This window comes from Bos indicus x Bos taurus, chromosome 5, assembly GCF_003369695.1.
Source record: "Bos indicus x Bos taurus breed Angus x Brahman F1 hybrid chromosome 5, Bos_hybrid_MaternalHap_v2.0, whole genome shotgun sequence".
Taxonomy (NCBI): domain Eukaryota; kingdom Metazoa; phylum Chordata; class Mammalia; order Artiodactyla; family Bovidae; genus Bos; species Bos indicus x Bos taurus.
The window spans coordinates 5,579,281-5,593,708 of record NC_040080.1 but is presented as its reverse complement, the minus strand read 5'-3'; the positions used below and the strand labels follow the sequence as shown (position 1 = coordinate 5,593,708).

General features: G+C 46.0%; 1 protein-coding gene across 3 annotated transcripts in view; it reads right to left on the bottom strand.

Annotated features, from left to right (window-relative positions):
- The window catches only part of EFCAB6 (EF-hand calcium binding domain 6), a 252,818-nt gene that overhangs the window by 220,962 nt on the left and 17,428 nt on the right, over positions 1-14,428 (bottom strand). For 2 of the 3 annotated variants that reach the window (XM_027540563.1, XM_027540565.1), the window contains exons 3-4: positions 11,021-11,166; positions 1,417-1,628 (exon numbers count right to left, since the gene is read on the bottom strand). In XM_027540563.1, coding sequence (XP_027396364.1) covers positions 1,417-1,628; positions 11,021-11,159 — 351 coding nt within the window. In that variant the 5' untranslated portion in view covers positions 11,160-11,166. Of the gene's footprint in view, positions 1-1,416; positions 1,629-11,020; positions 11,167-11,418; positions 11,508-14,428 lie in introns of all 3 variants that reach the window. The other variant, XM_027540564.1, reaches the window with a different exon arrangement.

The window sequence follows — 14,428 nt, the reverse complement described above, 5'->3', positions numbered from 1 at the left end:
CCCATCATTTAAAAGTGGACATTTAATTTCCAATACATGGGGGTTTTTAAAGTATCTTTGATATTAATTTATCATTTTGGTATGAATTTCTCATTTAAATGCTTTCTTCTCTGCAATCAGCCTCTGTATTTTTTCAGTCTTTTAACTTTATTGAGCCTTTCAATGCCTAAGTCAAAGATCTTTTGGTAAAGGATACATTGCCCTTGAAAATATGTGGGTTATTTTCAAATATCTTTTGATACTGATTTCTAACATAATTCCACAGTGATAAGAGGACAGTATGATTTCAAACCTTTAGACCATGAAATTCTTGCACCTTGTTTTATGTCCCTGGTATATAGTTTATGGGAACTCAAATAGAATTTGTATCTTGCTGTTGCGTGAAAACTGTATACATCTCAATTATGTTGAATTGGTTCATAGTGCTTTTCAGGTCTACTATCCCCTCGTACTTTTCTGTCTATTCATTATATTAATTTTTAAGAGCTTGATATTGAAACTCCAACTAAAATTTTTAACTTATCTACTGAAAAAATAATTGTAATATATAGTAGAACTACATGTAACTTTGTTCTGTATGTTCCAAATCTCCATTAAATGTGCTATTGTGCTTCGATAATTTAAAAAATAAAAAAAGATTTTTTCAAATGAAGGACCAGAGTAATGTGACCCTTCTCAAGAAAAAAAAAATCAAAACAGGCCAACCCCGAGATGAGAATTACCAGACAAGGACTTTAAAGCAGCTATTTAAAATATGCTCAATGAGTTACAAGAAATATGTTCATAATTGAAAGAAAATCAATAAATCTAAGCAGATAAATAGCAGTTATAAAAAAGAACCAAATGGAAATTCTAGAACTGAAAAATACAATGTCTAAAGTTAAAAGTTCACTGAATAGACTTAATAACAGAATGGAGATGCTAAGAAAGAGTCAGTGAATTTGAAGACAGATCAATGGATATTATGTAATCTGCAAAACAGACAGGAAAAATATTTTTTTAAATGAACAGAGCTTCACTGCCGCCCACGGGGTCATTTTTAGTTACGCTTGTGAACTCAGTTGTGACATGCGGGGTGGGGTAGAGGGATCTGGTTCCCTGACCAGTGATGGAACCTGGCCCCCTGCATTGGGAGCATAGAGTCTTAGCCACTGGACCATCACGGAAGTCCCCCAAATATTGTGTATATGGAAGTCTTAAAAAAAAAATAAAAGAGAATGGCTATAATAGTGCTACGTGCAAAATATGACCCAAGCACACGGTGGTGGCCCAAACCTGCCAGGACTTCACTCAACTGTGACAAGTGAAACTCTATGTGGGACAGCGCGGGGAAAGCCAGGCTAGGTCATGTGCCCCGTCCTCTCCTGCATCTCCCTACCGCATACCGGGTGCTTCCGAGTCTCCTTCGCCCGATACCTGAGCCAGAACATCCTGAAACTGTTCTCTCGTGAGAGGCAGCAGGAAGGTTGTGATGACCCTCCGCAGTTCACTCTTGGTCACCGTCATGTTGTTAGCAGTGTCAAGCAGGTGAAAGGCTCTCTTCAACTCATCTCCTTTCTCGGTAATTTTTTGAAATAAAATCCGTTTAACATCTAAGGACGACAGTATTGGATTTGCAACAGTTGTGGCTGTGAGAGAGAGAGAGAGAGAGCGCTATTTACTGGACGTGCTTAAGGCTACGATGATGAAAACTACTTCACTGCGTACTAGGACCCAGCAGACTTCTAAAACAGTGTTTCTTCTACCATATCTAGGTTTACAAGCAGATGACCCGCAATGGCAAATCTGCAGTCATTGTCTTCACCTCTGAAATTTACACTTCAATCAATATAGACAATAGCAGTCACATTAGAAAGAAAGAAAAAGGCAAAGATTCTTCCCTAGAAAGGACCTATGTCACTGGATATTGGAGTTAAAACCTAGTTAAGAATTAATGTCATCGCAAATAAAGCTTTTTCTTTCAAATTTATTTTTTATCGAAGCATTAGTTGATTTAAAGTATTAGGTTAATTACTGCTGTACAGCAAAGGGATTCAGTTATATACTCATATGCACACACATTCTTTTTTTTATTCCCCTCCATTACCGTGTCATAGGATATGGAATATAGCTCCCTGTGCCACACAGCAGGACCTGATGTTGTTTGCATCTGCAAACCCCAACCTCCCTCTCCACCCCCCCAACCCCCACCCCTCGGCAACCATCAGTTTGCTCTCTGTGTCCATAATTCTGTTTGTTTCATAGATGGGTTCACTGTGTTATGTTTTAGAGTCCATGTATAAGTGGTACATATTTGTCTTTCTCTGACTTACTTCACTTAGTATGAAAATCTCTAGCTGTATCCATGTTGCTGCAGATGGAATTATTTCATTCCCTTTTATGGCTGAGTAGTACTCCATATATATATATATATATTTATATATATAAGACTATATATATATATTTTATATATCAGATCAGATCAGTCGCTCAGTCATGTCCGACTCTTTGCAACCACATGAATCACAGCACGCCAGGCCTCCCTGTCCATCACCAACTCCCGGAGTTCACTGAGACTCACGTCCATCTAGCTGTATCCATGTTGCTGCAGATGGAATTATTTCATTCCTTTTTATGGCTGAGTAGCACTCCATATATATATATATTTATATTTATATATATAGGACTATATATATATATTTTATATATATATAGGATTTCCCTGGTGGCTCAGACGCTAAAGTGTCTGCCTACAATGCAGGAGACCCGGTTTCAACCCCTGGGTTGGGAAGATCTCCTGGAGAAGGAAATGGCAACCCACTCCAGTACTCTTGCCTGGAGAGTCCCCCGGTTGGAGGAGCGTGGCAGGCTCCAGTCCATGGGGCCACAGCGAGTCGGACGCGGCTGAGCGACTTCACTCACTCACTCACTGTATCTATAAAATGTAGGTTGCTTACGTCGTTTCCGTGTCTTGGCTATTGTGAATAGCGCTACTATGAACACTGGGGTGCATGAATAATTCTGGAATTACAGTTTTGTCCGGATATGTGCCCAGGAGTAGGACTGCTGAATCACACGGTAACTCCCACTTTCAGTTTTCTGAGGAACCTCCATACCATTTTCCACAGTGGCTGCACCGATTTACATCCCACTGACAGTGCAGGAAGGTTCCCTTTTCTCCACATCCTCTCCAGCATCACATAAATCTTCAGACCATTGTATTCACTTTTCATCTTGGTGACCACAGTCCATTTAGTACCTCTGTTTTACGCAGTAAACTCCGGTCATGTGAAATGTCTTGAACGTTGCTGCATTTTTCGTCAAATCATTCACAAGCAGGGGCTTGGAGAGGGTGACTCGGTATTTCCCTTGAAACGAGAATTTCTCATCAAGCAGTGGAACCTTTCTGGCACGTGGACACGATGGCTTTAGCCTTGGGGTGACCTGGGCCAGATGATATCAACAGATTCGGAGTGCCAGCATGGACCTTCCCAGAGGCAGCGAGGGGCCTGCTCACAGCTGCAGGGTGACTGAGCTGCCTTCTGTTTGAGGCAGTAACAGAGGACCTACCAGCACCCCCACTGCCGTGAAGAGCTCCCAGGTGCCCTCAGCTCAGGAGGAGCAATGTGGCAGGATCCAGGGACCACTCCGTCCTTCCAGGGGCTTCACAGGCCGTCACCCCAGTGCCCGCCTTCCCTGAAGCTTGCTCTCTGTGCACACACGAGGCCTGTGCCCAGTGCTGGGGGTTCCTCTCGCTCACAACGGCCACAGCGACCTCCAGGCAGGGGATCATTTAACAGGGATAACACTGGAGACCCTGAACATAGACGGCTGGTTTGAGGTGACAGGATGAGGATCTCAGGAAAATCTTAGAGGACACAGTGACATTTCCACTGCAAGGCTGTGTTCCTCGAAAGCAAGATAGGGGGTTGGAAGTGCGGCTGCTGTGGAGGACGGCCAGGGGAGGGGCTGCACAGAGCAGACCTCGGCCAGGAGAGGAGACTGGGAAAGTCAGAAGGAGCCAAGGCAGGCGGCCCTGTCCTCTGGCCTTGCGCTCTGGCTGTGAGATGCCACAGCAGGACTGTCACTGAGAGGGTGACACGGCCCAATCTTCATTCTCAAATATTGATTTATTCAGCTAAGCCAGGTGTTAGGTGCAGCACGAGGGTTCTCCCATCTTTGTTGTGGGACGTGGGACCTTTACTTGCAGCATGAGAACTCTTAGTTGCAGCATTTAGGATCTAGGTCCCTGAGCAGGGATCGAACCCGGGCCCCATGCAATGGGAGTGCAGAGTCTTAGCCACTGGACCACCAGGGAAGCCCTCTTTCATTCTTAAACTTCACTCTGGTATCACATGGGAGAGAAACAGAAGGGGGAGGAGAGGGGTGGTGGAAGACGTGCTGGGTGATTACGGCCAGCTCAGATGAGTCTCAAGGGAGGTCTACACTACTGTGATGGTCAGTGGGTGCAACGCAGGGGTGAATAAAAGAGCGGTTAAGATAGAGGAGGTCCACAGAACACTCTGATGTGATGCGCTGGGTGAGCAGGGGACGAGGACGAAGTTCGTGTGGGTGGCTGGGTGAGCCGGGAGAAAAGGAATACGGAGGATGGGGTTGGTTGGTGGTTTTGTCTGAGATGGCCGCACAAGCTGCCCACCACACATGCTTCTCTTATGATATCGTGCTGCCTCTCCTCCCGTCAGAAAGTGGGGTGTACACTCCTCCCCCTTAAAATGTGCATGAGTCTGTGGCTAAGGCAGAACTGGCACGATGTGATTGCTGAGACACGGCCACAAAGAAAGCACTACAGCCTCTGCCTGGCCCTCCTAAGACGCTCACACCAGTTGCTGCGCCGTGAGGAGGGCAGGGAGCCACGCAGAGGCCGCGCAGAGGTGTCTGGCCAACAGCCCCAGCTGAGCTTCCAGCCAAGAGCCCGCACCACCTGTTGGCCATTCGAGAGGGCCAGCCTCCAGAATATTCCAGCCCTAGATGCCGGGTTGCCCCCCGCCTTGGCACCTCCCCCACTGAAGTGCAAAGAGCAGAGACAAGCCATCCCTGGGACCTAACTGTAGATCCGTGAGCAGAACACGTGATGGTTGAGGTTTCGAGCCTCTGTGTTTGGGGGAGTTTATTCATAACAATGGACACTTGGAACAGAAAAGTCTGCAGGAAAGCTAAGGAGCTCGGTTTGGGATATCCAAGTGGGGATGTCTATTCGAAAACTGAATACACAAATCTAGAGGTCATAGTGGGTGGTGCTGGAGATCCAGGTGTGGGAACTGGCTGTGTGGGAGACTCAGGAAAGAAGGCAGGCAGGAAGAGAAGAGACCCTTTCGAAACATTGGCTTGAAAGGATGTGGAATTCATTCATTCAAAAGGTATTTCTGAGCACCTGTCACAGGCCAGCGCTGCTCTAGGCACTGGCGGGACTGCCGTGAGTAAGACAGGAAGCTCTGCTCTTGGAAAGCTTAGATAGACTCCAGAAGAGAGAAGCAGGAGGAGAAACAGAAAATAGATGATGATGTAACAGTAGATGGTGCCAAGTGCTTACAGGCAGCAGGACGGACCACGGAGGTGAGGGCGGCCGGGGAGCTGTCTCAGGTAGGGGAGTTGGAGGGAGCCTCTCTGGGTAGTCTGATGAGCTGAAACCAGATGGACAGAATGAGCCAGTCAAGCGCTGCAGTGAGAGTGTCCTCAACAGGCAGAAGAGCCTCCAATAAAGAGCCCCTGAGCAAGAGTGAGTCTAACGGGTCCAGGGAGCAAGAGATCTCTGTGGACAGAGGCGTGTGTCCAGCGAGACAGGGAGGCAGTGATGGCTGAGATCGGAGTGGGTGACACCTCAGATCCCTGCACAAGGACTGGGGTTTTCGCCAAAGGCAATGGGAAGACTCAGGAGAGTTCAAGCAGTGAGTGATCGTATTAATATATGTGGCTTGTAAAAAGTTACTCTGGTTGCTATGCGGAGAGTAGATTACAGAGGGGCAAGAAATGAGAAGTTCAATGAGGAAGCAGTTCCAAGTTCCAAGAAGAAGTGACGGTGACTTGAACAAGGTCAAGGTTGTGGTGGAGGCAGGGTTTTTTTTGGGGGGAGACAGATTAGAGACATAACCTAGAAACACAGCTGACAAAGTCTCACTGATAGCTTGGCCTGGTGAGCTGGAGAGGGCTGATGAAAAGAAAATGAAATCAAGGATAAGTCCTTGCACATGAGGAACTAGATAAAGGATGATGCTCTTTACCGGGATGGAGAATGCCAGGTGTCAAGAGATGTCCCATCAGTTTGTGTTTGAGATGCCCGCTAGGTGATGCTCAAGCAGAAAGGTCGGGGGCAACCGCAGATGCGACCTGGAGCTTAGGACAGGGGTCACAATGGAGCTGCTGTTTGCTGCGGTGGTGTTTCAGGACATGGAGCCAAATGCTTACATACGAGAGGTCAGACAGGCAGAAGACTGGGCTCAGAGCCTGGGGGAGAAGAAGGGACTGAAGTCCCCAAGGATGCTGGTTGTGCAGGGGCGGCTCTCTGCTTCCCTCTGTGTTCCTGTTGCTTTGAACCTCAGAAGCAGCTGATTCACATGGCGGAGCTGCAGGGCCCCATGTCAGCTGGTGACAAATATTTCTCCCTCTGCCCACGCAGCCTGGAATTCCTCCTCCTGCACCCAGCATCATGGAGGGACCCCTTTATATGTCTCCATCTTGAAATCTTTTTTCAGACTTTTCACGTGTATTTTCAATGCTTCCCAAGAACCCCCTTCTTAGCAACCAACGATTCTAATTTTAAAGTATCAGAAAATATTGATTTGAAACGATCTGATTTTACCTGAAGAAAAACTTTTTATTTCATAAGTCTAATATGCCTTCTTTGGTTTAAAATGAAAGCAACAGCCAAACTTGCATAACCTGCTGGTGGGAGTACGAATTGATGGGATCTTTCTGGAGGAGAATTGACAAAATTTTTTACTTCCATTTAGGATATAGGAAGTCACAGAGACTGTCATCCTGACCCCAGCAAAGAGAACCAGGAGGATAAGCTTTAAAAAAAAGAGAGAGAGAGAGAAGGGTTTGAAATCCATCAAAGAACTGAGGATGCAAAGAAACAGAAAGGACCAGCCACTCCTTGGAGAGAAAGCCCCCAGGACTCCTTTCCTCCTCGCAAAGTCTTGGGAAGAGAAGCAGATTCATCCTAGACAGGGGCGTAGAGAAAACCACCAATGGGAAGCATGTAGCAGCCGTGTGGACCGATCCCATGGACTTGTATCGCCAGAGCCTCAAGCACACAGCAAGTCTGCACCCATCCACATGGGCCTTCCCACATGGCAGTGGCAGCACCTGAAGCTGGGAGCAAGGCAGGGGGGCTATGAGCTATGCCCTGAGACATGGGGAGTCTTCCCTAAGTATCAGGCAGCTGCTCACCATGGCTGAGTACAGACCAGCGGCAAGCCCCTCTGAAGCCTATGGGACCCTCACCAAGTGCCCGTTGGTGGCCCACTGCAGACTGGAGGCAGGGGGGCAAGGTGGAGGGGGACCTCCTGAGGTGCACAAAGCTGGAGTCTGAGCTGGAGAAACCCTCCTCCAATTGTGGCGGGAGGGCTGGAAGCAGAGAGTACCCCCCAGGACACCAGGCTGGCAGCTGGACTGGGAAGCAGAGATGACTGAAGTGTCCACGCTGCTCAGATCTCAGGGTCTGCTGAAGGGAAGTGTTTGAAACAAGAGGTCACCTGAATCTAACCACCACTGACACCAAATCCAGACACGACTAAACCAAGAAATAAACTGAGCCAGTCTACCTCATCAGAAGCCTGAGTGGAAGGAGCATTCCTTTTTCTGGTGGTAAATATGATTTACTTCTGTCTCTACTCTTTTTGGGGGCTTCCCTGGTGGCTCAAACGGTAAAGCATCTGCCTGCAATGTGGAAGACCTGGGTTCGGTCCCTGGGTCAGGAAGATCCCCTGGAGAAGGAAATGGCAACCTACTCCAGCACTCTTGCCTGGAGAATCCCATGGACGGAGGAACCTGGTAGGCTACAGTCCATGGGGTTGCAAAGAGGCGGACACAACTGAGCAACTTCACTTCCCTACTCTTTCTGGGGGCTTCCCTGATGGCTCAGAGGTAAAGAACCCATCTGCTAATGCAGGAGATGTGGATTCGATCCCTGGGCCGGGAAGATCCCCTGGAGAAGGAAGTGGCAACCCACTCCAGTGTTCTTGCCTGGGAAATCCCATGGACAGAGGAGCCTGGCGAGCTACGGTATGTGAGGTCACAAAGAATCGGACATGACTTGAGCGTGTACACACTACTCTCTTTTACACAAATGTCTGCTGCTAAATCTTTTTTAAATTGCAAGACAAGTGAAATAAGAAAACATGACCTGATGAGGAGCAAAACCAGTCATCAGAAGACTCATAGAGAACAGATGTGGAAAATGATCGTGTATTTAAACTAAGAATGACAAATATGTTAAAGAGATTAAGGGAAAACTGACAACATGCTGAACATGTGGGGGATTCCAACAGAGAAGCAGAAACTTTTTTTTAAAGCACATGAAAAAGCTAGAAAGGAAAAATACAATATCAAAGTGAAGAGTTCATTTAATTTGCTTAACAGCAGACTGTCCACACGGCAGAAGAAAGGACTCATGAGTATAAAGTCAGGTCCACAGAAACTATTCAAATTGAAACATAAAGCAAAAAACATCTTAAAAGGAAACAGGGTGTCTAGTATCTGTGGCCCACAGATTTACCCATGAACTGTGTTTATTTAATACGAGTTCTGTAATACATATCTACACGTGGGTGTGCATGAATGATGTGCCGTTGCTGGACAGCCAAACACTCAATGGTGACCAACTCTGGAGAGGAAAGGGGTGCTAGGGGACATTACATATGTATGTAAATAGTTTTTATTTAAGTGTTTATTTTAAATATATAACTTTTATTTAGAAAAGGAAAAATAATTCAGTACATTTTAAAAACCATCAGTAAAAACAAAAGGCAGATGACAGATGAAAAAAGATACCGATTGCACATAAAGCATTCATATTTTTAACAAAGAGCGCTCACACAAGTAACTAAAAAGACCTGCCCACAGCGGGAGAATGGGCAAAGGACATGAAGAGGCAGTTCGTCAGAGGAAGACGTGAACCTGACGGACTTGACGATCAAAGATAAGCTCGCCATTAGGGAAACGCAGGTTAACAGCACAACAGAATGCTGTTTCATGCATATCAAATGGACAAGAAGTCAAAGACAACATTCTGTGTTAGGATGCTCAGAAACAAGCACTTTTAATTGTTATCTGGGGGATGTGGAGCTACAAGCTTCCTAAAGGCGATTTGTGGCGCCTTTACGAGTGTGAACACCCCTTAATCCGGTAATCCTGCTTCACTCCGTTCTTCTTTGTGCAGTCAGAAAGCTAGTTAACGAGGATATATCTGCAGAACACTGCAGGCGTGGAGCAGATTTGTTAGTGACGATAAATGTCTGTGGTGGAGACTGCCGGTCACCCCGACACCCATTCTCCCCTGCTTCCAGAGACCCGGGCAGACAGACGCCCATCAGACATCGTCCGGGCTCCCCTCCGGCTCTCCGGCGGGGGCCCGTGGCCTCCTGCGGATGGCAGGTGAGCACGGTGGCCAGCGTGACTTCTGACCGGCTCGCCTCTCCTCCGGCCTGTTCTTCCATTGTGCTGCTCTAAGCCCTTCCAGCTCCTCGGGCTATGCGTCCATGGCGTACGTGTGTCTAGTCCAGCCCTGGTCTCTCTTGGCTGGGATGCCTCCTCTCCCTTTCAAGACCGTGGGCTCCTCCAGGGCAGACCCTCTACAGGACCTGCTCTTTATCCTCAGTCCCTAGGACAGTTCTTGTTACATCTTAGGGCTAAGAAAATGTGTGCGAAGAAAGAGAAGGAGGGAGGAAGGAACAAATGAGAAGACGCACACTTTAGAGAAAATATAATGTCAAATTTTATTGTTTTAAAATTGACTGATCCAAATAAGTTAGGCTTTCAGGTCCACTCAAAAACCTGCATGCAAATGTTTATACCAACTTTATTTATAATTGCCAAGGCATGACAGCAACCAAGATGTCCTTGAGGAGTGAATAAATGGTTGTACATCCATACAAGAGACTATTATTCAGAGAAAAAATAGAAATGAACTGTCACACCATGAAAAGACATGAAGGAGCCTTACGTGCGTATTGCTAAGTGAAAGAAGCCAATATGAAAACGCTTCGGACTGTATGATTCCAACTAAATGACATTCTCAAAGAGGCAAAACTACAGAGACAGCAGGAAGACCAGCGGCTGCCTGCAACCAGGGGGAGGGAGGGATGAACAGGCAGAGCACGGAGGCGTTTCCGGGCAGTGAGACTGTCTGTGAGACGCGGTAACAGTGGATACACATCGTCACACATTGATCAAAACCCAGAGGATGCACAAAACAAAGAGTGTGAACTCCAGTAACGTACCAGTAATGGTGTGTCACTTGTAAACACTGTCCCACACCATTGCGAACGCTGGTAATAACGGAACCTGGGGAGGGGAGTGCAGAAGTGTACAGGAACTCTCTGCACGGTAGCTCAGTTTCTCTGTAAACCTAAAATTACTCAGGGCGTCCCTGGTGGTCCCGGGGTTAAGGCTCAGTTGGTGCTTTCACCGCCGTGGCCCAGGTTTAATCCCTGGGCAGGGAACTAAGATCTCACGAGCTGCACGGCATAGCATAAAAATTTTTTTTTAAAAAAAAAGCTACTAAAAAAATATAGTTTATTAACTAAGAAAAAACCTGAGTGAGGCAGTATACTAGATAATATAGTAGTTTAATTCCATGGCTCCTGTAATGTCTGGGTTCAAATCCCAACCCTGCCACCTAAAAACCACATAACTTTTGGGCAAGTGGCTTGATAAACCTGGGTCTCAGATTCCCCATACAGAAGATAGGCACAGTAACAGAATCTATTTCACAGCTTTATTGGGCTGACAACACATCGTGTGAGGCCTCTGTGCAGAGTCCAGCATGCACTATCAGTACCATTTGCTCAGGAATACTCACATGAAGAAGGTCTGAACATATTTTGGAAAACACTCCTTGAATACACTCTGCATGGTGAAGAGTGCGGTCTTGAATGTGTGAATTTCCGTGTGTAAGGACATATAATATGCCAATCTGGTACAACTGCCATTTTGCACATTAAATCCCTGTGAAATGAACAAAAACAGGTCACATGACCCTCAACCACATCCCCCAGTGAGGCCAGCCTCCCATCTACTCCTTTTCTGAAAGGGCAGCCGGGGACTGTAAAAATGTAGCTGGTCAGGACCTCGCCAATGTTTCAGAGACCCCCTCTTAAAGTGAATACAAAATTGTGGGTTTTAGACTCGCTTTTATAGCAGATCCAATAATCTTCAAAGATGAGAAAACAAAGAGGCGTTTGGACAGGACACCTGTACCTGCTAGTCACTCATTCCTGGCGGGTGGGGCGGGAAGGGTGGAAAGTTTCGGTCCTCTGAACTCATCCGACACACAGTCAGAGGCGTAGCTGGGGAAAAGAGCACCAGAAATGGTAGAGTGAAGGCCTCTGAAAACCTTCTCCAAAAGAGTAATGAGAACACTGGCAAGAATTGTCAGAATCAGCTGTTTCAGAACTCTGGAAACTAACCAAAGTTTGCAGCAATCTGGGGAGTACTCACTCATGGGAGATGCCAGAATCCGGGAATGAACCCCCATTTTGTGGCATTTTGACTTCCCCTGTTCCCTATCTCCCCTCATCCCCAAATCTGCAGTAGCCATGAAACCAACATCCTGCCATCACAGGGAAAACCCAGCAGCCCGCCAGACCCTGCAAGGGGAAGAACAGGGTGGAAGCACCTTCAAAGCCCCATTAGCATAAACTCTTCATTCTATGACTTACCTGAGGGTTCCCTGAAAGACCCCCACATGCAAGGCTGTCTTTATTTGAACTGATTCAGAGCTTTCCCAGGGAGGACCAGCTATTGTCAAAAGGCATTTGATTGAAAAAAAAAAAAATTCAGGGGCAACTGTTGTTTAAAATTCTAGCTGCCCAAGGAGGGTGGATAACAGATAGAGCAAATAAAAGACTAACTAAGTAGCTTAAACGGAAAAGCTAGGGAACAAGATGTCCAGAGGGGCTTTGAGAAGCTCCCACATATTCCTGGGGATCTACAAGGTGGTGCGCATGTCTGGGGCTATGCGCTTGCTCAGAAAGAGCTGAGCAGGCCCTCAGCACTGGCGGACTTGGGAGGCTCTGCACAGCAGGAGGTGAAGGCCGAGCCAAGGCTGTAAGCTGCCTGCCTGAGTGTGGACAGAAGGCTCAACACACACCAAGAGCCCTCAGCAAAGACTATCAGGCTGCTGTGTCCAGGCATTTAAAGAGAGTTCTGTCCCAGCTGCTGACCAGTCAGGGACACTTCGGTGGCCATGCATGACAAACGATACAGAACTTACCAAGTTAGTTTAGAAGAGCCTCTAAACAAACAAAATGGAAAGGAGGGCCAAGATGATTTGAGAATTGCCCAGTTTTCAACAAAAATTTTATGACACTTGCAACCACAAAAAAAAGTATGGCCTACACATACTTGTCTTCAGAAACCATGCAAACACGGAAAGAGTGGAATGAAATATTTCAAGTGTCAAAAGGAAAAAAAAAAAAATCCACCAACGTAGAATTCTGTATCCAGCAAAACATCCTTCAGATTTAAAGACAAAGACCTGATCATATCAACAAAAATTGAGGAAATGTCACCAGTAGACCTGGTTGTAAGAATTATTAAAATAAATTCTTCAGAAAGATGAAAAAACTCATGTGCAGCAGAACTCAGACCTATGTAAGTAAAGAGCAGTAAAGAAAGAATAAAGGAAGGTAAAACAAACATATACGCAGAGCTGATAACAGAGCCCCAATAGACACGAAGTAAAAACTGGTAAACTCAAAGAAGAGCTAGACGCTGCAACAATAATAACTGGAGACTTTGATACTCACTCTCAGGATGGACACAATTAGCCAGAAGACTAACAAGGACACAGAACAGCTGAACAACAACGCTTTAAACCAACAGGACCTAACGGACGACTACAGCACAGCTCACCCGACAACGACAGGACACGCGCCTCCCAAGTAGACAGGGGACAGTTTCTAGGACAGACAACACATGCTAGGCCCTAACACAAGCCTCCACAAATTTAAGAGGACGGAAAGCATCAAAGTATGTTCTCCAATCACATGGGAATGAAATTAGAAGTAACAAAAAATTAGGTAATTCACAAATACATGGAAATTACACAACACACTGTTAAATAACCAGTGAGTCAAAGAAAAAAATCATGATAGAAATCAGCAAATACTTCTAGATAAGTGAAAATGAAGGCACAACACACCAGAATAAAATGGAGAATCTGGAAATGAACCCTTAGGTGCAGCATTAATTGATTTTTGATAAGGCTGCAAGATCACTCAATGTAGAAAGAATAGTCTTTCCAACAAATGGTGCTGGAACAACTGGATATCCACAGCCAAAAGAATGAAACGGGACCCCCATTTCACACCATGTACAAAAATTAATGAAAAATCAACCAAAGACCTAAATTTAAGAGCTGAAAATACAAAATTCTTAGGAGAAAACATACATGTAAATCTTTGTGACTTGGAATTATGTGATGATATCTTAGATATGACATGAAAAATGCAAGCAACCAAAGAAGGAATGTTAACTGGACTTGACTAAAATTAAAAATTTTTGTGCTTCAAAGGATACTATCAAGAAACTGAAAAGACAACCCACAGAATGGAGTCAATTATTTGTCAATCATATATCTGATAAGAATCTAATATGTAGACTATATCAAGAACTCTTCCAACTCAATAATAAAAAGGCAAATAACCCAGTTTAACAATGGGCAAAGGGTCTGAACAGACAGTCCTCCCAAGAAGATACACAGGTACATGAAAAATGCTCAATATCACAAGTCATTAGGAAAATACAAGTCAGCAGCACAAGAAGGCATCCATTAAGCCCCCCGGGGGCCTCCTTGACGGCTCAGTCCGTAAAGAATCCACCTGCAGTGCGGGAGACCTGGGTTTGATCCTTGGGTTGGGAAGACCCCCTGGAGGAGGGCGTGGCAACCCGCTGTAGTATTCTTGCCTGGAGAAGCCCCATGGACAGAGGAGCCTGGAGGGCTGCTGTCCACGGGGGTCACGACGAGTTGGACACAACTGAGCGACTAAGCACACAGCACACAAGGGATGGTATAATCAAAGAAACAATAACAAGTACTGGTGAGGGACTGAAAACCTCATGTCCACGTGGAAACTGTACACAAATGTTCATAGCAGTATACCCACAGCAGCCAAAGAGTGGAAACCACCCAAAGGCCCATCAACGAGGAAACAGATCAGCAAAAAGTGGTCTACTCATTCAGCGGGCTATACATAATTCTGGAGAT